This window comes from Anguilla anguilla, chromosome 9 (assembly GCF_013347855.1).
Source record: "Anguilla anguilla isolate fAngAng1 chromosome 9, fAngAng1.pri, whole genome shotgun sequence".
NCBI lineage: Eukaryota > Metazoa > Chordata > Actinopteri > Anguilliformes > Anguillidae > Anguilla > Anguilla anguilla.
Genome location: NC_049209.1, coordinates 23,193,322 through 23,219,469, shown reverse-complemented (window position 1 = coordinate 23,219,469; position 26,148 = coordinate 23,193,322). Strand labels below are relative to the sequence as shown.

The window sequence follows — 26,148 nt, the reverse complement described above, 5'->3', positions numbered from 1 at the left end:
GGTAGCCATAGTCAGGGGTGTTGCACAAAATTCTGGGGCCTGTGCAAATGCAGTCTCTGTGCCCACCACAACCGCCCCCCCCCCCCCCCCCCCCCCCCCCCCCCCCCCCCCCCCCTCGCCTGCCATGGAGCCCTGGGTAGTCCACTATTCCCCCCTGGCCATACCGTCTCCCACTCACCAATGTGCATGGAATCAATACTCCAATCAAATACACCATCACTGTATCTTTAGTGCAAGGTCCCTTTTTACTGTATATGAATATACAAAATATTCACAAATAATGAGATACCATTAGACTTTACATTACATTCCAGACACTTCACTTCTATTTTTGTCCTTACAATAGTACTTACACTATTAACAGTGCGCAACTTCATAGAATAACTGGTATCCACTTAAGATGTAATCACGGCATGGTGATCAGGTAAAGTCAAAAACGTGGACAAATACTGACAAGTAAAGGAAAAGCGATTAAAACCACATGATAGCCCTCTGTTATATAATATCCAGCTGCTTTTATTTGACATCTGTATAACATTTCTGCAGAAAAAAAAGAAAAAAAAAGTGATGACACTTTTATATACACTTTTAAATATACACTCAGTGGACACTCTATTAGGTACACCTTTCTAGTACTGGGTAGGACCCCCTTTTTCCTCTGGAACAGCCTGAATTATGCATGACATGGGTTTCAACAAGGTGCTGGAAACAGTCCTTAGGGATTTTGATCCAAACTGATGTGATAGCATCGAGTAGTATCTGCAGATTGTTAAGCCACACATTCACACTGCAAGCCTCCCATTCCAACACATCTCATCGGTGCTCTATTAGATTGAGATCTGGGGATTGGAGTAAACTGAAGTCACTGTCATGTTTGTGGAACCAGCCTGGGATGATGTGTGCTTCATGACATGCCACCGTATCCTGCTGGTAGTATCCGTTAGAAAATATCCAGGGTAGGCTGCAGCCATAAAGGCATGACTATGGTCAACAGCAATGTTTCAGTATTCTGTGGCATTCAAATGATGCTCACATAGTATCAATAAAACATTCACCAGCCCAGTATACATCACCAAGAGCCTGCACAGTTGACATGGGCAGGATCGAACCAGGGATTTATGTTTTTTTAAGCCAAATTCTGACCCTACCATCTGTATGTCAAGGCAGAATTTGAGATCCGTCTAACCAGGCGATGTTTTTCCAATCTTAAGTTGTTGACTTCTCATGATCATGTGCTGACTGTAGTCCCTCTTCCTGTTTTTAGCTGACCTGGTTTGGTCTTCTGCTGCTGTATCAGACCCATCCGCTTCAAGGTTCAACGCATTGTGAGATGCCCTCCTGCACACTACGCTTGTTATTTGAGCATTTATGGGCTTTCTGTTATCTTGAACAAGTCCATCCTCCTCTGACCTCTCTCATTAACGGCGTGCTTTCGGGCTAGAGAACTACCGCTGACTGGATGTTTTTTTATTGTTTATCGCACCATTGTCTGTAAACTCCAGGGAATGTAGTGTGTAAAAACCCCAGGAGTGCAGCTGTTTTTGAGATGCTGGAGCCACCATGTCTGGCACCAACAATCACACCACAGTCAAAGTCACTTAGGGCATGCGTTTTTTCCCATTCTAAAGTTTGGTTGAACAACAACTAAACCTCTTCACCATGTCTGCAAACTATATATATATTGAGTTGTAGCCACATGATTCAGTCTTTGGAGGAGTGGGCTATTTGCGTTAAGGAGCAGGTGTACCTAATATGATGGCCATTGAGTATGTTTAAGCTTCTCTTTCCAGTAAAACTACTCAAAACATCAGCCACCCACCCTAACCTGCCAACAACCTCACCACTTCTCATATATGTACCATGAATTATTCTGAGCTTTTAGTTACACAACTGACAAAAAACCCCACCTTTTAATGTCTCTTTTTATGTACTGTACTGAGTTTGTAAAGCCTTTAGTTGGAATTTATGAAATCACCATTACATACTATGTCTCCTATGGCTTGTTAATATGGTGTTTTGTCATACTTTTTGCACAAGATTCATTATGTCTACATGCTCAGCTAAACATTTCAGACAAGCTTCCCTGCTAGCAATTCCCAGACATTTCACATAGTTATTGTTTATATAAATATTATGCAATTGAACAAAGGAAGGCAACACTATAATTATTGTATCTTTTTCAGTTCTCTGTCACTAACAATATTGCAGTAATTTGTAAGCTTGTTTGCTGGGGTGGCTACCTACTTTCTCCTTGGTGATTAATAAAAAAGATTCTATTATATTTTATTATTTAATTAATATGTGCAGCTGGGTCTTAAACAAAAAAAAAGTGCTTAAATGGTAATGTCCTCCAAAATGAAATATAGTGCATTTTCTTACTCTTTATGGATTGAATTTGCAACTATATATTACAGAACACCGGAATATGTATTTCTGTCCTAAGGAATGATGCAATGTACAATATATTAAGGTTAGGTAGACAGAATATATTAAATCAACTGCTGTTCTGTTGCATACAACAAAAACAAATAGCAGGAATTCAGCAACAAAACATTGCAGTTTTGCAATTCTCTCAGCTAGGAGAATTGTTTTTTTTTTCCTGTTGGTTACTTAAAAAAGGAAAACATTTGCTATTGTACAGAGATAAAACAGGACAGGACACACCAGTGATCCAAATTTATACCTCAATACTGAGCAAAACCATGAAACCATTAACCATTACTGTAATTTTGTTTCCTTTTTTTACATACAAATGTTTGTAGAGACACACATACTTGGAAATACTATTATCTCAAATCTGTCAGTCATTTACCCCAATGTCAACCCCCACATCAAAATCCCCACCCCACCAAACACGTGTCAATAAACACCTTCAGCTCAGAGCTTTTAAGAAAAAAAAGGCAACCGTCTGCATTTTTGTTTATTTCCCTTTTGCTCGTACGGGACAGGCAGGTCTGTCGTACTGTGATGCTGGCGGAAGCCGGGGGGAGGGGAGGGGGGGAAGAGCCACCGCTGCATCAAAACTTGAAAAGGTAGGACAGAACGACAGTCAAGAGGAGGCACGGCGAGCCGCGCGGAGACAGGACGGCGCTGTTGACGTCGTGCACGGCTCCGGGGCCTGTGTGTTCCCAGAGAGAAAAAGCAATTAACACCGCAGCCAGGCATCGCCAAGCAGGTTACTAAGAGCAAACATTTTCCCACATGTGAATATGAATAAATCTGAGACCACATTTCAGCCTCGCTCGAAACCCTCCTGACGTCTCCAAAAAAGGGCTCGGCGACGTGTGAGCCGCGTGCAAAATGTAGCGCCTTTAGAGCTGTTTTCATTAATGGAATACAGTATGCACCACCGCATTAGAGGCAACCTTTGGACTGCTTTAGTTGCAGGAACTTCAGACAACATTTTAAATATTTAGAGGATGTGTACTGAAAAGCCAACTCTCATTTCAAGAGAAACAACACTTACATTAAGCACTGCATTCAAAAAGGGACTTCCATAAGAAATTTGCTATCAGAAGGATTTATGAGTCATGAGCATGTTGCACATGCACACTGTGAGCCTACAGTACTGTACACCTGCACATACTGGCATCATCGGCATCTGTCCTTACATCTGACAAATTCAACTTTATGAATGTTTTTTTTCTTTCTTAAATACAGTTTGGGAAGTTATTTTCCTTGACTTCAGGAACAGGACAAAGAGGATCCCTGTGCATCCAGTACAAAAATATTAGACAATATCTATGGGCTGCATGCTAACTGTATTTGTTCTATCAAAGGCTGCAGAAGGAAGCAGTTAGCTCTGTGAAGTCAAGTTATGAAAATACACCTTCTAGCATCTTCAAAGCTATAAGTTATTTATATGATGCATCTTGCATTGTCTAATATTGTTTAATATTTTTGCACAGGATGCACAGGGATGAAAATGGTATAAATCTTATCGTCTAACTATGGGTACGATAGTCAAAATGGAATCTACCAAAAAGTCAGACTATTAAGGACAAATTAATGTAGATCATATAGATGTAAAAGAGTATGCACAGATAAGTGTCGTGAGGGTGCATACATTCAATGCATGGGGTTGAAACAACTAGTGTCCCCAATTAAAAGGGAAGTGCACAGTTCTTAAGTATTCTTCATTTTATTCTGGCAGGGGAACAGTGGAGAACTGTATGTAGAGATGAGATGTGCAGAAAGTGCAATGGTGCGGACTCAAACCCCCAGCCATATGGGGTATTTACTTGTGAGATAGGTCAGCTGTTTTAAAATGTAAGGCTGCTATTCACGTCTTCATTTTCAGGACCAAAAGAAAGAAAATTGGGAAAGAACAAAGGAAATTCAGATATCCCTTTGGGTAATGTCAATGTCTGGGCAAGCACAAGGCTGCAGATATGAGTACCCCATTGTTCTCCTTCAAGATACCGCTGTAATTTGTTGCCATATTATGGTATGTAGTAAAGGCAAGATAGTGCAGACACATCCAAAATAAATTCTGAATTAGACTTATGGGGGAAAGAGATAGCCACATGCGGTACTAAAACAGGTTCAATAGTTGAAACGGTGCACTATTACCATATCATGAGGTATTTCTTTTTTCTCAGAATATGATATACACCATTTATCTGGAGCAGCAAGCAGAATAAATGATCATTTCAAAAAAAAAAAAAACATTTGATGGACTCTTTCAATAAGGAAATGTCAAGAGCTGCATGAATTCAGATCATCATTTTGACATTGCCAAAGAATCCTCATCTCAACACAGGGCTATTGTTAGCGGGAGAAAGCACACATATTTTAGGGAGATATTGTTTTTTTTCCAGCAGCAGAAATCTGCTGGAAAAGCGGAAAGCGGCAGAAAAATATGTACATATCCAGAAATATGACATACATTATACCGAAATAATTTAGACATTACAGCGCTTGCTATTAATAATACATGAAATGATTCTCACCATACAATATTATGCTGGCGTTCGTTATTCCCATGGTGTTCATAGCTACGCAGGTGTAGTTCCCGTAGTCCTCTTCAGAGACGTTGAAAAAGATAAGCATAGATTGCTTGCCTTTGTTTTCAATTTTGACTCCATTGAGTCCGTTGAAGAGCCTGCAAAGATGATCACATACACCGTATAGCACGTGCAATTGAAAATAGCGAAGCACTGCAGCTGAATTGCCTGTAAGCACATACCCTGACTGAAGGAGCTACCCAAATTCCATCTTTGAAGAAGTGGGTACAGTAGAACCTAAGCCATACAAACATGCAGGCTGACAGGCAACCAAACGGCTATTAGAATGGAAGCAACTTTCAAAATTTGTCCTTATAAAGTTTTTTTTATCACTGAGCATTAAATGGAATTTTCTATTTTAAACAAAGAGTACAACACGAAAAAATCTAATTGAATGTTCTGATAAGACCATGATCACAATTTCATTATTGTTGTTCTTTATTAAACTAACATCTACAGAAGTACTGAAAGATAAGGCTACAGTAATGCAAGGATATGACTCCAAGCAAGAAGGATTCTTTAAATCCTTGAAAATGTATTTTCTCTTTCTTTTGAACATATCAGAATTTGAAAACAACTGAATAATGTCTACTGTATACACAGAGAGAACTAGTAAATATGTATTTAATCCATGCATCATAGCCTATATATTACTTGTGGTTAAAATAATAAAAAAAAATATTTCCCACAAATAATTTGTTAAAATCATCTGGTATTCCATAACCACTCTGGTATCAATGCATTTTAATGTAGTTATTTAAAATAATCTCACTAAATTATTCATCACTCTCAGTTTAAGATGTGATTACTCAGCCTCTGCGGGGCTTTGAGTGGATCAGGCAGCGTCTCTATTTACAGACAGGTATATTTTTGTCTTTCTGTCAGTGCTGCTTATTCAGTGTTCTGTCGAAACCAACGCAAGGATTGAACCACTGATCGCATTAAGACATTCTCTTCAGAATGCTAATTTACTTAGTACAGTGCCCAAGGCTGCAGCAGAATACAATCACAGTTCACACTCTCTTTTCATCTGTACAGGAATTGCAAAACCACTGTTGTCGAAGTAAAGAAGCATTACATTGCTGGATAGCTCGATATACAGCCGTAAATTACCAGCGTCGAGAAATACTGTTATTACACAGCACACTGCATGGAAAGCAATCCAGTTATTTATATAATCTAGATAAAGCACAGGCCCATGTGGCACCTAAAGTATTTGTTCCAATGTTCAGTTCCAATGCTTACAACTGTAAAATTAAGTAAAAGATAAGTAAAATTACTGCAAAGTAAACACTTATATTAAATATAGAACTGCTTACTGTACTATACAGCAAATTTTGTTTCCATGCAATCGAATCTGTGCAATTAATGTATTTCCTTTATGACTATGCCTCCAATTTTATAAATACAGAAAATCAATTCATTTAACAAAAGCCTCAAACTAAGAGGCAAATAAACAGTCTTGCCTAATCAATGTTATAATAATGTACTCATTTTACAACCATTTGCTATCTATACCTTGGCAACAGTGAAACTTTCATCAGATGGTAAAAAATATCCACTGTGAACACAGGCAAGATCATATACCATGAACTATGTCTTATTTTTTAAATTTAGGATATTTTAACTATATAATGGACAATTTACTTTGCTGCAATGCCTGTTACAAAAAACAATACATGGTCAGTGAAAATAAAACATTAGTTACAAAGACAACAATATTTAAGGGACCAGATATCGATATATTCCCTTGCATAACCCCTGGTGACTATCAAGCATCCTAAATAGTGGGGTCGTAAGACCTGATGAAATATCTCATGAGATAGATGGGAAGAATGCATATGATATAACCACAGACATTAACATGAATCCAACACTGGATTAGTTACAGTACATTTTCTGCAGCTGTTACAAGTGTAGGTGCAGTAGGCTTGATTAAGATGTTTTCAGTCCATATTTGCAGCAGTTGGGTTACATTTTATTAGATGCAGGTCACAGAATATTCTCTCACTGGGCCTCATTTATAGTATTAATGTTTTAGCAAAGTTGTGCTAGGGTAAAAGTGTAAATGCTTCCACAGGCCACACTTAACTAAAAACTCAGATTTACAAAAGTTTCGGGCTCGCTGGATTCCTTTATGTTCATGTGAGTTTGTTGATAAATACCAGTCACTTGTAATTTAAAAAGGGCATTCATGCCACAGCTCATTTTCATTTAGGAATTTCTCCAACACAGACTTTGAGGTGATCTTGAATCACAAATTCAGTTGCACAAATATTGTCATTTAAATGAAAATATCTCAATCCTTACAATCTAAATTGGATTTATTTATGGGAATGTGGTTAAGTCCAAATGAGAAAGCATAACAGTGATGTATATGTCCTCTTTTACATAACTTTTACACATGCTCAGGAGCTCTTGTAAGATGCCAATTAACATAAAAACTTTCATTAATACAACATTTCTTGCTTAAATGTTTGTACAAATGATTTTGTGCCAGAAATTAAGAGCATACACAAGAACTTTGAAATTCTAAACTAAAGATCTTGCCTGCGGTCTTCTTTATACCAGGCGAAGTCAGCCAGGGGAACGGCAGAAGCTTCACACTGGAGGATGCCCTTCTGTCCAACCGGGGTGCCGGTACTCCTGACATCTGAAATGAAGGGTGCATCTGCAGGACACACCCCACAAACGGCTCAGTGACTATGTCTGGGTGAAAACATACAGTGCAGTATTTGGAAAGTGAAACGATTTTTGAAGTGTGACAAAATAATTGGACAAAGTAACATAGTTTGAAATAAAGTAGTCATATTTAGTGCTTGCTTGCAGGAGGACAATGAGCCCATTGAACACACTGCTGAAGCAACCAAGGAGTTTTTCAGGTAAAAACAAAAGTGGCATGTCCTTGGCTGGCCAGGTCAATCACCTGTCCTGAATCCAATTCAACATGTGTTTCACTTGCTGAGGATAGCTGCAGTAAAGGCCTGGCAGAGCATCACCAGGGAAGATACCCAGCATCTGGTAATGTCCATGGGTTGTAGACTTCAGTCAGTCATTGAATGAAAAGGTTGTGCAACCAAAGTAATTGTAAATAAATTATTTTAATTCGTCCAATTACTTTTGCTCCCATATGTATGAAAAGGCTATAATTCCTACTCAAATCACCTGATACAGAGGTAGAATGCCCTCAAATTAAAGCTGATGGTCAGCACTTTAACCTCACATTAATTGTTTCCTTTTAAATCCAATGTGCTGGAGTACAGAGCCAAAACAACAAAAAATGTGTCACTGTCCAAATACTCTATGCACTCTCTTTATATACACAGGATCAACTCAAAGTGTAGGTGTTATGTTCCTATTATGTTAATTCCTGGGTACCACTGTACAGTGACATAAACAATATTTGTTTAGCAATTTCAGTTTACAGAAATACAGTAGATCTTAATGTTTTTTTGTTTTCATCCAGTATACAATCAGTCAACTAAGTGGTTGCTGAGCGTCCTGTGACACTGACACAGCTGGCCTCAAATGTAGCAATTAGTACTTTAGCCTATGAATCTCCAGACTGTACAGTTTATACATTTCGGATATATTCATATTTTTTTGTATGAGGCAGTTCCAAGTAATAATCTGAAAGGTACACATGAGAGAAACATGCTCTCCAACCCATACAAAGGGAGCGCCTGCTTTGCTTACAGTTGACGGTGACTTGGACGGTCCTGACGTCAGGGGCCAGGAAGTCGTTGCTGGCGCTGCACTCGTAGACCCCCGACTGTTCTTTGGTGATGGATGTGATCTCCACGTACTCCCCGTCACTCATGAAGTTGCGGCCTGGAACCAAAAAAGGGACAAGGAAAGCAAACTTTATTTGCGGAGGAAGCACATTTTCCAACGGCCGGTTTCAATGAGAATTCAGGGATTTGGCTGATGGATTGCCCACTAGAATATGCTCCTCGATGGCCCAATACAGTGGGGGGAAAATAATATATAAATAGCAGTGTTTTTATCCCCAGTAGCACCACAGTTGCAAGCAGTCTTTACATTGTGCACACCGGCTACTTAACTTTTCCTGTAACATTTAAAAGGGAGAAACAGCTAGAAAAGGTGCTACTTTTGTCAACAAAATGAAACATGAAGAAGGCATGATTGGTGTGGGTGCTCCGCACATTACAGAAGCCCTGATTATTGGTCACAGCAATCTGTCTGCACTTTTAACCTGCAGTTCCTGTGATGAAGCATTGCTCATCTCATCACTCCATCTTTAACATGGTTACTCATTTATTTCACTATGATTGTTCACCCATCTGACTCATCCATCTGAATGGGAAAAAGCACAATTTAACTATTATTTTCCATTTTGTATGTAAGGCTATAGTCTTACACTTTTAACTGTTTTCTCAGTAAAATAGAATTTCCATTAGAAACTAGGCCAAGAATAGGTTTTATGAGTTAGAGTGTACAGGCAAAGGCTAAATTAGATTCATGTTTAAGAGGTTGGGAAAGGATTACAGTGTAGGAGAAAGGTTAGTCTTTGATTCTGAATGATCTAAAAGACTATAGCCTTATATATTTTTACGTATTTTTGATGAAATACTGTTTACAAAATGACTTTCAAACATTTCTTTCAAACATTGTATTCCTTTTATTGAATTGAGGATATGACCTGCCCACCTCAGTCAGGACAGCAGATCCCAACACAACATTCAATACCTCTCCCCTTCTTCTTCACCCTAATTCCCATTCTCTTCTTCCATATCTGTCTCTATCTATCCCATATTCCCCAACCAAAAATAAATAAATAAACAAATAAACTCTCTAAATTCCCTTCCACATGTTCATTCCAGTGACAGAGGATTTATTCATCAGAAGTTCCTCCCAAGACATTCTTGTGAGGGAAATGCAGAGTAGAGCTGTTTTCTTATTTAAGAATCTCATAAATAAGGAGAAACTGTTTGAGTTTTATTCCATCAAAATGTCCAAGAAACATTGCCCAGATGCACAATAATTATGACCCAGTCATAATTTCCCAATAACTCTATAGTTAAATAGCTTAATTGTGCTATGCTATAACTAAGAAAATATGACAACAGTATCTTGAAGTTTCATTAAACAAAATAAAACCAGAATAAATTGTAGCAATGCCATTGATGCTGTTAACAATCAAATGTTTGTAGATCAACTGTTGCTTAAACTAAATAAAAAATTATAATCCCCAGGCATGGTTAACATACATATCCTGGATTTTTTTATAAGACATGGGTAGGTGGGCGATATGAACATAAAAATAGCCTGTTCGTGTGTTTATACACACAAATATACGGTCTATAGAAGGCACAGAACCTAATCAGACAGTTTAGGAATTTACAAATCCCTCCTGACAGATATTTTCTGTTCCAAAAAGGTGAAATATTCAGGGAATAAAAAGATGAGTCCATCATTAAGGCACAGAAATGGTAGAGTCTAAACTGACCTGTCTAAACTGATCTGAACTGACCTGATCTCCTTTGGAGGGTTAGTAAGGCAGTTGCAGCTTGCGTATGTTGCAAATGACTTTCTCTTTGGTTATTTTGGCTCCAGTGGCATATAACTCTTATATTTTCAAATTCACTCATGAATTTCATTTTCAGGCTACTTAATGGTATACGGAGATAACTGATGCAGGCATTGCATGTAATTTGCAAGGAGCTATCATTTTATCGAGTCACATAATTACAATGAAAAGATTGTTCAAGTTCCAAGTTGCGTTTCCTGTCATTCTTCTCATCACTGAGGGTGTCAGAAAAAGAATGGAATAAAATACTCTGGGACCACGGTGCAGTATAAGAACAGCCATAAGCAATTAAAAAGAGAAATAAATGCAGGAAAGAACACAATGAAAAAGGAAAAAAGGTGGATGGCGCAGGTGCAAATCGCAGACTACTCTGACACAAAAATTGCAGTGTGCTGCATCTTCAGGGACACACCCCCAACTATGCCTCTCCCCCCACTTGGGCGCATAGCGGGTTCCAAAATGACAAAACAGGCTTGAGTGCATCAAAATCCATGACAAATGCTACTTTTCCAGTGCGAAGGCTCATTCAGGAAACTGAGAAGAAAGATTAGGGTCATCTCTAGGAGCTTGGGGTAGGTAAAGGAGAAGCGTTAGTCTTTTTTTTTTTTGGATGATCAATACTTTTTTCAATAGTTTTGGCAGTATTTCAGTGAAATACATTTTTCAAAATAAAAACACATTTCTTTATATTTATTGTATTGAATCGATGATATTTTAATAGTTTTCTTCTTCCATTGTAACTGAAAAAATAGGTATCAGCTAAAAAAAAGTTACAAGAATTAATCCAGCGAGAATTTGGTTTTTGAGTTCAAATTAGGGTTTAGCTAGGGTTAGGTTCAGGAAATCAGTAAAGGCTGGAGTTGAAGCAAGATTAGGGTTGTGTTCAGGACCATGGAAAATGGTTAGGACGGGGGTTAGTCGTTATATAATATAGGTGAGCCACTTTTTTCACTGGGAGAATTAAAAGGTGCTACATATAACGTTTTAATGTAAAGATGTATTTTGTAAAAAAAAAAAAAAAAAAAGAAAAAAAAGAGAGACATCCACAAGCATGAGGAAAATATTGCTTTTCCTCAAGTACTTCATAATTTACTGAAAATATCAATATAGATCCTAATTTTGTGGTGCACTGTAACATGTCTGACTGTGTTATTTCTCTAAAGAACTTTAATCAAATAGCACATTCAATTAAAAACATCCCACTGTCTATCTGACGAAATGTCACATGCAGCAATAACTCTGCATTATCATGATCTCATTAGACTCACACTGCTTGCTTGCTTGTTTCTATGGCTTATGGGAAATCTTCCCATCTCCTCGCTTGGCTTTAAAGAACAAAAAAAAGGAAAACTGATTTCAACTGAATTCAAACAACCACTATGTCTCACGAGTGAAAGTGTTCATTGTGAGAGAATGACAGGAAATGAAGCCACCTCCATTGTGCTCTTTGTGCAGTAGGCTAAAGCTATAGGAAAGGCTATTTGCGTGAAAGTGAATTCTGAGAATTAGTCACAGCTAAATGTGTAACAGAAGAGGTTTCTCTGGCCAATGTGTTACAGCATGGATGAATTAATAAATGAATTAATGACATTGCAAAAATATCTCTTTCAGATGTTTGGTCATGATATCAGGTTGGTAAGGTTCTGTACTGTTCCAGATAGAAACTAGAGTAGCACAAGTATTTATGATATTATTCATGTATGTCTGATTATGTATTAAAACATACATAAATTAACCATATTATATTGGAAAATTATCCCGTCATGTTTGTCAGCTTTTGTTCTTATATACCAGACAAAAACATTCTGTACTTGTGGTGTAGCAGGTATATTTTCATCATTATGATTATGTCATGCTCTCCTCTGTATCCACTTATATCAATGTCCATTTAATCACAGTGTATTTGTCTCTGTGTCACAGAACTAGGATTGTTTCAAAAAAATTTGAGCCAGTTAGGTTTTTCATCTCTTACAATGTGGACAGCCAAGCTCTAATTTGTTCTAAACAACAAAGACAAGGCATACAAGCTTCAGTTATTTCGATCCAATTAAGATAATTCAGCAGAGTAACATAAAACCACATGTACTGTAAAATGTTCTAAAGTGTTCATACCAGTGGTGGCCCAGCAGGGACTGAAATGTTTATGCATGCATGTCATTGTATTAAGTCATTTCTTATGTTATATTTCACTGTCCTTCTCTCCCTCTGACTAGAGTTTCTCATCTGTGGACCTATACATTGGGTATTCATCATCTTTAATCACCTTAAATTCATCGACAGAAAAAAAGTACTACTCAAACACTCACTGCTGGAACCTCTGCTAATGACTTAGGAGAGTGCAGACACGAACGTAAGCGTGCAATGGCAGCCACCGTTTCTTAACACACCATGGCCGACAAGTGGGGCTCACACACACACACACACGGCAGAGGATGACAATTAATCTACAGCTGAATCTACAGGTGAAATGAAAACCTACAGGACAGAAGATCTCCCGGAACAGGGTTGGGCAGCCCTGTTTTACATTTTTTTACAAGTTTTTACAAAATTCAGACTGGAGCCAGATCCTATTTGGAACCTGCTAGCAAGAGCGAAGCAGACAGCTTTCCATCAGCAGATTACAGTTCTGTTCTTTTGCAGAGTAAGCAATGCTCTTATCACAGGACATTCAAGTTCAACTCCAAATGCTGGGGTATGAAGAAAAAAAAACAACAACTGTAGATTTTGTAAAATGGGAAACATGGGAGGTTATCTCACCACAGCTGGGATCTTAGGCAGTTGTAAAGAAAAAATATTCAACAGTGTGAACGCTGAGGAGGTGGAGCGCCTAATATGTGTGGACCACAATCCAGCATAGCTGCTTCCTGGCAGGAAGTAGGCCTGACATCTGAGATGTGATACCTTTCAGATGGACCTTACTGTCAGAGTCCAGCAGGGATTTTATAACCGGAAAGCACTTGAGAGCTGGAATATGCCTATTACGGTACTAGGGCTGTTGAGATCTTGAATTACATAGTATTGAGACCAACTGAATTGTACAGTACCTTCCAGGTATTTCCTCTTATTTTAAGTGTTTAAAAAAATGAACTGAATTGATGCGAACAATGAATAAGAGAAGATACATTGCTTCAGTTTGACTTTTCTCTGATCAATAGACATGTCATGTTCACTCCCTGGCTAATATTTACCGAGGGAAATTTTAATTACAGCAGATGATGAACTCGGGATCAAGGATTTGCTTCAGATGTGGAAACAGAGAATTCCTGCCGTTAATTACATTTGACCTTTCCTCAACTTACTGTCCATTTTGAATTCAGAATGGCATTTAAAATAGTGCAAGTTTTTAGAAAGCTTTATAATTAGCTAAATGTTTTCAAAATTACTCAGAATTGAATATGATATTCCTGCTTAGAGAAAACTGTGAAATTGTGTCCTTGTTTAGTGGCACATAGCAAACAGCATAGCTATTTGTTCCACCCCTCTATGTCAGATATTATCAGGATTCAAATTCCACTGAAAAATCTACTTCAAATCCATGCAAAGGAACTAGCCCCAGTCTGGTTAACACACAGGCCCAGATCTACACTCCGTCCTGTGGCTGTTTTAATCTTTTTCTGCTCTTTAATAACTGACGGTTCTGAGAAGTGTGTGCAACTGGCGCAGTTCATTTTCTTCCCAAGTGAGCACAATTTCATTATCTACCAGAGTAGATAAAGTAGATCTGCTTTAAATGTGTTTTTTGTTGGCACTAGTGGACTGCAGGTAATCTTTCTGTTTTTTCCCCCTGCCCTCACTAAAGTTTTGCATGTCTTCTGTGGGGCTGATCATCTATGTTACATTATGTATTTCTGTACCTAACTGCAATGCATACAATTTGCACATTTTTCCATTTCAAAGAAATAACTGATTCATCAAAACTCATTGATTCTATTGTTCAGATTAGTAAATATGTAAATATGTTCTCCAGAAACAAAACCTGACTGGAATTGCATAATTTCAAAGTACTCTGTGAAGCAAACCATGACAAGACCTTTGTGAAGAGCATATTATACAATTATGGCTGAATATAAACTGACAGATTGATTTATCGGTAGGAGGTGAAATGAGACCATCCAATCAAAAAAAAAACAAATAACAAAAAGGCAGGGCTAGCTGGATGGCTCATTCGTTTAAGGCACCACACTCTGATGCATGGTTGATCTGCATGCAACTTCTACTGGTTGACTGGGCATCCATAGATTGCAGACAAAGCCTCATATAAAAGGTCTTCCTCCGACTCCACTCTGCGTGAAAAGAAGCAGCAGGCGATAACGTCTGTTTTGGAGGAGAACCGTAAATGTCTGGGTTCATGCGTGTACACGATCGTGGTTGCAGAGGACAGGCCATTCCAAATTGTGGTGGGAAATGGATATGCTCAGCCCAGTGATGAGAAGCAAATTTATTTTTAAAATTATATATATTTTTAAAAAAGCTAAAGACTTGATCCTGCTGGCTCCTTTTTAAGCAATACTTCTTGTACAATATACAGAAGGGGGTGTACAAACTGTTGTCCTAGAATACTATGTTTAAAGCAAGACTACTGTTTAAAGTGCCATTCGTCTAGTCATCCATTTCCAATTGTCAGCTATCTAAGCCCTTATGCATGCTATAGATGTGTACCATGATTATTTAAGGACTTGTTAATCAATAGAATGAGTTCTTTTAGAAAATGAATGATGTGTACTCTGCAGCAATTGCTTTAGAAAGGGGTTATAGTAGCTTGTTTTATTGATTGCTTTATTGTCAGGTGTATGAACAGTTAGACAGACTGAATCACACTGGTGTTCTAATAGCTTCAGTGTGTCTGAATGCATCCAAGTTGGCTAACTGTGTAGAGCATGACAGCATGTGTTTACTTCAGTTTGGTTTATTAATAGTGTCTCTGTTAAATAGCTGCCAGGGGGTGATTCTCAACCCCCATTAAATCAATGTTAGTTGGCTAACAAAGCTAATGGCTAACAGAGAATGAGCTACACATACTCAAAGCAGGGGGGCTTGAGCCTGACATGTCCCCCAATTTATCACATAATTTATGGTGAATAGCACAGTGGACCTGAGTCTAAAAAATGGGAACCATGCCTTTAATATATCAAAGATTCTAAATCTATGTGATTAATAAGTTGGACAATGGGAACAGTGCCAAGCTTTGTTTCTTCAGCAGAACATAGGATCACTTAAAGACTCAAACTGGATGGAGTGAAAATTATCTTATATACAGAACCTTTTCCTTTACACTGCCATGGAATCATCCTACAAAGTTTGTGTAGTCCGTGTTAATGATGATCACAAATGTGATTATGTAGCCAATTTATTATGGTATCGTTGATTTACCATCATGGAATAGTCCTGCTAGTAGACAGTGTACATGATTATTTAGCCAGATATTTCTTGCTATAATATAGTGATAATAGTTATTATAATAAGTTTTGAATTAGCATACCCATGTAGGAATGACATTGTAAATGAAATGAATGGGAGAGGCAATGTACCTCATCACTATTCTTGCTGCAAAAAAGGTACTGCTTTTCATTGGCAGTTAACAATATAAATACAATTGTAAAGTGTAAAGATGCTAATGGAAAGTATACTAAAGTTTTTTATGAATGCTCCTCCACAAGAGCTATATACAGCAACTCGCCCTTAAGTAGTACATAACACCTTCATAAATCTAAACAGTAATTAATGCTTATGTCAATAACTGTTGGTGTGTGCCAATCAGAATGTCATGATAATTCTATTTGCTGTATCAGTAGTGACATACACCATATGCCTATTAATGGGTATTAACACAAGTATCAAAACTTAAAAATAAAATTGTGCAAAATCACTAAAACTTCTGCAGCAATCTCAATCTATGCGGACAGATCAATCATTGTAATGCTATGTCATAGCAACAGTCTGATTGAGACTACATAGTACAAACAACTCTCTGCCAACAGCAAACTATACTCATATTAAGACCTTGATTAAACAAGACTACATTCGCAAGTGGAAGTAAGGGATACATTGTGTGCGTTACGAAGGATCGAGGCACACTTTTCGGGCAAGAAATGCTTTAAAGAGAACTGAGAACATCCATGGGTCTCAAGTCTTTGAGAACAGCTGTGTCAAAGCACACACAGTGCACCTTTTCTGGTTACCTTTTCTTTTTCAAGGGGAATGTATGCTTTGAGTTAAACCCACAGAGAAACAGTGGGACCGTTCTCATGGGCACATTTTAAAGTTATGCATCTGCTAAATGACAGATTTAAAATGGTCTCAGTTCCCAGGGAAGGGGGCTGCAGATTAGTCACATCACCTGGCACTGTGGACATAATGAGATTGTGGGGGATAAATGTAGGCCTTCCGCGAGGCCTCGCTTTAAAAGTTCCTTAAATAAGTTTGCCGTTGTTTCCATCGCAGTTCGGGGTCAGAAAATCAATTCAGGTTAAGCTTTGTATTCTTCAAATTCTTTGAAGTGCTTTTCACTGTAGAGGTCTTTTAAAATTAAGTTTCTGGAAGACTAAGACAAAGGGCGGTGTGGCGAGCCTGGTCCCCGGTTTCCACCCAGGGGAAATTGTAGAGATGTTCCCACAATCTGTCATGGCGTAGTATTACCACTTTTTTCTCAGGGGGCTTCAAAGGCCTCCCTCAGGAACATATTTCTCCCTTGAAGATGATTTTATGTTCTGACTCAAGAAGGGAGGGCTGCTGGCTGAACAGTAGGTGGGAGTCGAGAATCTTGCGTAATCTCTTCCAGTTCCCTCACCTCAGCGCTGTTTGGTTAGCCCAGAGTCGAGACATGTTAGCTGATATATGTATTTTATTAGCAGATCAATTTCCCACTGGTGTCATAAGTATGACTTTTTGCTGTGAAGACGAATATGATCTGGAGAGCCCTATGTCTCTCAGGCACGTCTCTTGATGTATCGCAGTCGGGAGTTTGATAAGAGAATACTCATCTGTGGTGGTTCTGTCAACCCGAAGGTAGACTGAACCAAACGTATCCACTCTCCTGTGCCTTTCTCAGATGATAACTGCCTGACTGGGGCCATAAAAAAGCTGCTACAAAGGGAGCCTAATATAAGCTTACATAATACAAATAATATTTGACATTTTTATAGAAGAAAATAACATCAAGGTAAATACATTTTTGCCAATTATAATAATAATTATTGTCATACAATATTAATTAGAAACTAATGTTTGCAGGACCATTAAAACTAGGTCCAGTAAAACCAATCCTGATAACTCTCTACACAATAGCTGAAGTGTGGAGATAGAAACTAATTTGGCCAAAGTGGGTCAGATGGGGAGTTTAGCCTGGATGCCAGCGATACGCAGTAAGAGTTTCAGGGCCAGAAGCTCGGAGCTGAGGTGAAGGCTACCCCTCTGGGAGCACTGGAATGCCTTTCCTTGAAAAAGCAAACAAAAAAAACAGGCACAGCTCTCATCCAATTCACTCAGTGTCTGAGCCCCTGTAGGTCTATGGGCTGGCCACCAGTACAACCCACTTTCTTTGTGGAGTGAGAGATGCAGTGGATAATGGCCAATAATAAGGAACAGGAGTTTGTGACACGCATCACTGTTATTACGAAAAAGAAAAAAACATATACAACTGACTATCGAGTAAATGGAATGATTTTTCTGTTGTACTAGTTGCGAACCGCATGAACGCAGCTGAGTCTCGAGAAAGCAATGTAGGCCGAGGGCTACCATCATGCGCCAAGGGAAAAGCAGACGGCACGCAGCTTCTCTTGTCACAGCTCTTGAGAACCGACAAGATACGAATAGAAAATGAAACAAAGAAGGTAGGGTCTGAAAGGCAAACAAACTAATTACTACCTTGGGCAGCCCTACAAAATAATGTGAAAAGAGTTTGCTATTTAGCCAGTTGACACAAACACATAGAACTGCATTTTCCAAACACTCCACAGTGATATCATTTTAATCCCTATAGCTTATGTAACATGAATGAAAAGTGTATTTCCTAATATTTACTATGTTCAGGATTGTCTTTGAGAGAAGTATGGAAATGAGTCGGGTGTTCGTGTGTGCTTGTGTGAATGAGTGTGTATACGTTTAAATCTCTATGTAGGACACCATCGGGAAACATGGCAAGTTATGCACCCAGTTATGTCAACCAGTAACTATTTCTAATAACACCACCCACAGCATAAAGTCTGTAAAGGTGCTGCTGGTGAGCACACAAACACACACGCACACACACACGCACACATACACATACACACACACACTCCAGATGACACTCTTAATTGGGACTTTAATGTGTAGAAATGGTAACACCTGGGATAGCATTCCTTTGCACAACCATTTTGATGAATGCAGGATTAGTTACAGCATTGTTCTATGTGGTGATTCCTAGAGGTCAGACATACACCGTCTCGAAATGCACAGTGGCGGTACCACCACAACCCCACCGGAAGCATTCTGAGTACCCAGCTCCGTGGCAACGTGGCTGTTAATTAAACTAATTATCACAACATAAAAGTGGTGGAACGAAGAACTGTCATACAGGGATAGATTTACTTCTCTGTCTCTCATAGAATAGATTATAACCGTAATCGTGCATCACTTTCGACATTTATTCTCTTCTGAATAAGCAAAGAAATTTTAACTCCCGTACAGCAATCTTGCCACCATTAAAAATATAAACCGTCAATTTTTAAAAACAAAAAGTATGAAACTGGAAGAAAAGTATTATTTTGTCCAACAATACAGCCATGTCTTCTCATCCTGGCACTGATGACGATCTTTACTGTAAGACACTACAACTATAAAAAAAGGGCATTACAGGAATATTCCTGTGATTCTATTGAATCCTAATGAATGTACACAAGGTGCACATGCCTGAAAATTGTTTGCTTTTGTTCAGATGATCCAACATTCATTCTCTAGCTTGCTAGACAATTTGCATCATATAAATGGGCAAAAATGGTCAAATCTGTCCCTCCATTCATTCCAAAGACAGCAGCATTCTTCTACCTGATAGCTTTCAGCCCTCATTAATTTTGCATCAAACAATGCCTTAAAGCAGTAGGCATGGACTGATTCTGTGTGCTCGCAAAACACAAGTGGGAGCAGCCACTGCCAATGCTGCTTTTGTTGTGAGCGCACTCTAAGATCACCTCTGGGGCCAAACAAGACTTGGTATGAACTGAACTGCTTGAAGATGCAAAAGGTAAAAAAAGAAAGAAACCAAAGCAAAACAAAAAAAGAAAAACAAAACAAAAAATGATAATTACAAGACCCACAGCAATTATATCCAGTCAATTGTTGTATTCCCCTTGACATTAGGATGCTGCCTGTCCACGCCGTTTGAGAGATGATTACAACCGAATTGAAAGTGACTGAGGGAACGTGTGAGGAGAAATAAAAAAAATGGAGCTGTTTTTCATTGCTGCAAAGCTCCAGAGATAAGCTACAGCTGCTTTTTTAAAGAGATTAGGATCTACACAGAAGTTCTTTATAAGACAAACAGGTAAAGGACAGCTGGATATCCATCATACCTCTGATAATAAGTAAATAAAAAATAAACAAAATAATTTTACAAAAGGATAAATAAACATTGGTGTAGATATTGATTTTGCACCAATAGCTTTGCCTCACTGCTTCTTCTATCTGATGTGATTTGATGCATTTATTATGTGTCATCAGGCCATGTAAACAAGGTTATTTTAGTCCACGACTGGTTAAAATAATGACCGCAGCAAAAAAAAAAAGAGAAAAAGGATGAGATACTAAATCATGTGTTCTTAAGGAAAGGTTAAGGAAATGTTTATTATTATTATTATTATTATTAATAATAATAATAATAATAATAATAATAATGAGTACATTCATTTATTTATTTATGCTACATTTATTAGACAGGGTGCAACTTATTCAAATCAAATTGCACATCAGCTCACCATAAAAAAATCATTTTAGCTTTTGAATGGCATATCCCATTGAAGAACCCGTTCTTAGAGTTGTGAGGTGCCCTATGGTCCTGATTGAATTTGGACTATTCCAGTGTTGGGCAGCAGTCTCTGGGGGAGACACATAATTGGCCATAGCACTACCAAACAATATTTTGGGCTGGCTGCAAATCCCCCGTCTCACACCACGATCTGCTTCCAGCAGCTGCATCAGCTGGGCAGTTCTCTCGAGGAAGATCAGCCGGTTGATTGCAGAATAAATTTAGGATGTGTGTGCTAGCCTGGACCCTTCTGAATTGATGATGGATTGATGTGATTCACTGAGTCTACAGTTGTGATTGAACATTCAAAATTTGGATAAAGCAAAAAAAAAAAAGAATGCTTACATTTCCACTGTTGCACAAGTTTTGATAAGAAAAATAACAGTTTCCAAATTTGATTCAGAATTATTTTTTAACACTTTCCATGATGAGTTCTTATTAAAAGTCAAATAATCCATTCTTAAGCTATAGTATAATAGTGTAATATTTGGCAGCTGATATATTACATTGAACCAATATCTTTAATCATTCTAATCACAATAATAAATTTTATACATTTAAAAAAAAAAAAAAACTCCAAGTTTAGCAAATGGAGTCTTAGGGGTGATATGATTGAGGCTTTTAAATTCATAAAGGGGATTAACAAATCAAACTACATGAGATTCAGGTTGAGTTCTGTTGGTAGAATGAGGGAACTTAAATGGAAATTAACAAAAGGTAAATTCCGTACAGACATTAGGAAGTGTTTTTTCACGCAGCGAGTAGTCCATGTGTGGAATAGCCTGCCAGGTCATGCTGTAAAAGTGAAAACTCTAAGGGGTTTTCAAGACCTGGATTGATCAGGTGTTACATACTGTATAATCTAGCCTGTAGGTAATCAGAGAGCACTAGGCAAAATTTAGTTTGGAAAATGGTGAGCATTGTTGAGCTGAATGGCCAGTTTTCATCATTATGTTATTTTATGTTATAAGCCCAGTACGTCTGGGAACTTTGGAGGGAGGCAGGTGGGGCCCATTTGAGGAAGGCAGGGCCCTTTTGAGGAAGGTGGGGCCCATTTGAGGAAGGCAGGGCCCTTTTGAGGGAGGTGGGGCCCATTTGAGGAAGGCAGGGCCCTTTTGAGGGAGGTGGGGCCCATTTGAGGAAGGCAGGGCCCTTTTGAGGGAGGTGGGGCCCATTTGAGCACTGAGGAAGGCAGGGTCCTTTTGAGGGAGGTGGGGCCCTACCCACAGTGCGTTCCTGGCATATAATTACTGGCTATACAGCATATATCTTCCCAAACAAAGAGCATATTGCTGATTTTGAAGAAAGTTGCACTTCAAACTTATGTATTCTGTACCACTTATGTACTCTGTACCAATTTATATAAAGGTAGCACTGTTAAATCATAATGTCTGTCAGTAATACATGTTGTAAGTGGAATATGATTGGTCCTTGTAATTGTATATGGGGGCATATTAATTGCATGTTTTTACTAATGACAGTGCTTTTTGCTAATGCACAGCAAATTAAATATTCTCATGATGAGGGGAGTGTATTTACTGGGTGGTGTGCATGGTCCTGGGCTCCATAAGTTTAAACAATGTTCGTGACCTTTCCCTGAACAGTATGAACCCATTTTTAAGTGTACTTCGCTGACACATTTTGGCCACCATTTTGGAGCAAGTGCAAATCGGTCACGTCCGTGCTGGGAACGCGGCGGAGGTGGAAGGAACGGCACTTCGAAAGAGGTTGGATCGGCAACTTGACGAGCTAACGGCGGTTTTCTTTTTGATAGGTTCTGCCGATAAGGCGGCGCAGAATAAGCTCCGCACAGCTGTCCGCGGGAAGCCCTGGTGTAACATGGGGGATCTGCGGTGGATGTACGGCCGCCGTCAGAGGACCCGGCTCACCGGTGCGATCATGTCAGACTTTATGCCGAACAAAAATTAAGAACCGTGCCTTACATACCCTCAGCGGAGACATAGGGAAAGCTGGCAGGGCTTTAGGAGACAAATTACAGAGGGAAATGAACGGGGTGAGCTTTCCGGGCAGCTGTCCATCAACGTGGAATAACAGGCAGATCTAGCCACTGTGCTGGTGCTCTTTAAACGCGAGCGGGTTGAGGATGAGGCCTGGTTTTACACCCCAGAGGGCTACGCTATCGAGCAAACCAGATGGGTTAGCGAGACAATAGCACTGAGCCCTGGTGCGACTTTTCTGAATTGCAGTCATGCAGGCTGCACGGCTATGGAATGTGACTATCTTTCCTGATGAGGTTAATCGATGAAATCAGTCTTCGCTCTGAAGGAATAGCCCCCGATGCTTATGTAATTGATTTTACCAATTGCCGCTGCACCTTTCACAGTTATAAAGGAATAAAGGGAGTGATCACACACATTCAGTAATGAGTCTGCCTTGACTTGAATCTCTGCATGTGCTCCAGGGAAGGAAAACAAATCACAGCTCAATAAGAATAACCAAACCATGATAATGCCATCTTTTGTGTGGGGTTAATGAAAAGAAGTGGCATTAATCATTTCCAAATGCGCTTATTAAAGCTGAGCACCGCCGATCTTATTTCAAATATCAGATCCAATGTTGACATTTCATTCTTGCGCGTTTAATCCAATGACTGATACTACATGGAATCGCCATCAAATTCCTCCTCAAATAAACGGAAAAAAGACGAAAAATCCTGTTCCTGGATAATTACTTTTTAATTAGTAAAAGAGAACTCAAAGATCGCTTGAGTCAATTCGATTTACGAAGCAAATTTCAATGATAACAATCTGAAAAGTGTTCAAAGGAACTGAAATGGCTGAACTAATTTCTGTTTGAAGTTTGTGTTTAAAAGATTAACCGTGGGACATTCCTCAAGGACCGAAAGTCTTCAAGATGGCTAATCACACTAATTTATGTCAATGTTTATAGCAATAACTGGTGCATGGATTTATAATTAGCATTTTTATGTAGCATTGGTAAATGGGCTAAATTTATATAGTGCATTTTCCAGCAACAACTGCACAAAGCTCTTTATAATGAATGCCACACTCACACACCAACAGAAATCAAGACGACCATGCAAGGCACAAACCAGCTTTTTGAGAACAAAGGGGGTTAGGTGTCTTGCTCGAGGACACTTGGACATACTCAGAAAACCTGGGATCAAACAGACAACCTTCCAGTTGCCAGGCGACCGCTCTACCTGCTGAGCTAATGTCACCCCCAAAAATGTAACAAAGTTCCATTGGTGGGAGTGTTGGGAACTTGCGTTATACTTTTGTAGCAGGCTGTACTTTCTTTCTTGACTGATGGCCTTTCATAAATGATACCGGTGAATAACATTACCACTTAGAGTTAAGTGCAGTGATTTACCTCCTATAATGGTATACTGCTATCTGCATTTTAAAGGCTGAGACAGTCAGTTACAGTGCTCTTGAATTAACTATAGTACTTCCAACACCCTCTCCATCTGTACCCATGACATCAGTGACTTTGCACACTTTGAAAACTATATAATTAAATTGACAGACATATGCACAGCTTCCATTAAAAGTTCTCATCTGTTAAAACTCTAGTATTTTAAATAAATCCGTCTAACTGGAAAAAAAATTAACTTAATGAACCATAGTGCTTAGTTCAGGCCCACAAGAAAAAGAGCTTACTATGAAGAATTGTGAAGTTTGAACATGCGACGGTCTGACAGCGGGGTCTTAAGGTCTATACTGAAGCAGCGGGATGTTGCTTTGACATCACCACTAGAACCTCAGCAGTGTTCCAGGGTGTCAGATTGCCAAATGCCATCATTCTGGGAAGCCAGCTTCGCTGACACAAAAACGACTGGCCTATCATATGCCACTCCTGACTTGACCACCTACATTAACGTTAACTACATTTTAACAGCCAGCATTTCAACACGAGCAACAAAACATCTCACATTTAAATGGCAATGTTTACCTGCACCCGGCAGCATATTGCCACCAAATCTGTAATCATATTTAAATTACTGGCTTCTAACTGCAGACAGATGTCTCTCTTTAATTGAGGCTCTCAATTAAATGGCTCCTTCAAACATTCCTATTTAAATCTTCCATGCATTTTGTGCCACTGTAATACAACAGACACCCTTCAATGTAATGATAAACAAAGCAAGGAGAAAAACTTTCTGATTGCACATTAAAATTTTAGTCATCTACCCTCAAATCCTGTCATTCAGAGGACCTAATCTATCATCTATTTACATTAGTCTTATTACTTTACGAAGCATACATTATATCCTTGTCATAGAAAGGGTGGAAAAGAAATGCACACAGGAAGGACAAAGAATGAACTGACAGAACTGTTCCCCATAAAAATTCTGTTCTAGTGAACAGTAGTATGAAAACAGAATTCTGTCGATCAAAATTAAACAGCAGCTAGCATTTAAAAATACCTGTCAGAATACAGATGGCTGACACATTACGGCTTGTCTTTGCTGGCATCCAACTCAGGCTAAAACTGACATCCAAATTGTGACAGACTGTTTTTTATTGTTATATTATACAAAATACAACAACAACAATAAATAAATAAATGGATCATACAAGATGAACTGACGGCATAGTATTAAAAAGCATTATGCATAAAACCCCCAATGTTATTCTTCGTTAGCATTCGTCCACATCAACTAATGCTCAAGTACTGTGATAAAATGGATGATCATCTTCTAATTGTGATAAAATGGACGATCATATTCTAATTGCAAAACTGATAATTTGTAATATACTAATGCTAAATAATGTTTTGCCTTTGATTGAAACCCACCGGCAGTGTTCAATCTCAGATTTGAGACTGCCTCTTGCCTTAACAAAGGAGCTTTTTTCATTTTCTCTCCTCCCTGTAATTCCAGTGGTTTTCAATAAATTAATAAGTGCATTACTGGATGACATTCCACTTGTAATGAGTTTTCCGAGTGATAATGATTTTGTAATAAACCACTGACCATTATTAATGTTTGTCAACACATCTAATTGCGATGTGCAGTCATCACTAAATGCATAGCTTCTTAATGGCTTTTCAAAGTATAATTCGGGCTCACATGTTATGTGACCCAATAAAACACAATTGAATATCAGGCTTTTTAAAAAAAAAATTTTTTTTAATTGCTTCAGGTAACTGGCTTGGCAAAAACATAAACACAAACATATATAATAACAATGAAAGAGACATAAAATCACTGCAGTAAACACATTATTCTCTCCAAGCCATCCAGGATGCATTCCGGATTGCACATTTGTGTCCGGAAAGATTCTGTCCCTCTGAAGAGTGTATCTCTTTGGCCCCTTGCCTCCTGTCACGGCCTTATCCACATAAGATGAATGTGTAAAATAAACCATGATTCTTCTTTCACACAGAAAGCATAAACACGCATTGGTGAATGTCCCTTAATTTTTTTGAATGGAAGTGGTCCTCCTGCTGTGACAGGGCTGGTTGTCGAACTTGATGACGTGGACGTAACCAACCACTCAATGTGGAAATAAGACACATCAAATGAGTTTAACAAGATGGCAAGACTTTGAAAGTTAAATGCATATTATTGTAATGTCATCTACTTTTCGGAAGATTACAAAATA

At 38.6% G+C, this 26,148-nt stretch overlaps 1 protein-coding gene across 3 annotated transcripts in view; it reads right to left on the bottom strand.

Annotated features, from left to right (window-relative positions):
- Positions 1-495: 495 nt before the first annotated feature.
- opcml (opioid binding protein/cell adhesion molecule-like) overlaps positions 496-26,148 on the bottom strand; it is a 349,349-nt gene continuing 323,696 nt past the window's right edge. For all 3 annotated transcript variants that reach the window (XM_035435361.1, XM_035435362.1, XM_035435360.1), the window contains 4 exons: positions 8,703-8,837; positions 7,557-7,677; positions 4,953-5,104; positions 496-3,118 (listed from right to left, as the gene is read on the bottom strand). In XM_035435361.1, the coding sequence (XP_035291252.1) occupies positions 3,018-3,118; positions 4,953-5,104; positions 7,557-7,677; positions 8,703-8,837 (509 nt within the window). In that variant the 3' untranslated portion in view covers positions 496-3,017. The remainder of the gene's footprint in view (positions 3,119-4,952; positions 5,105-7,556; positions 7,678-8,702; positions 8,838-26,148) is intronic.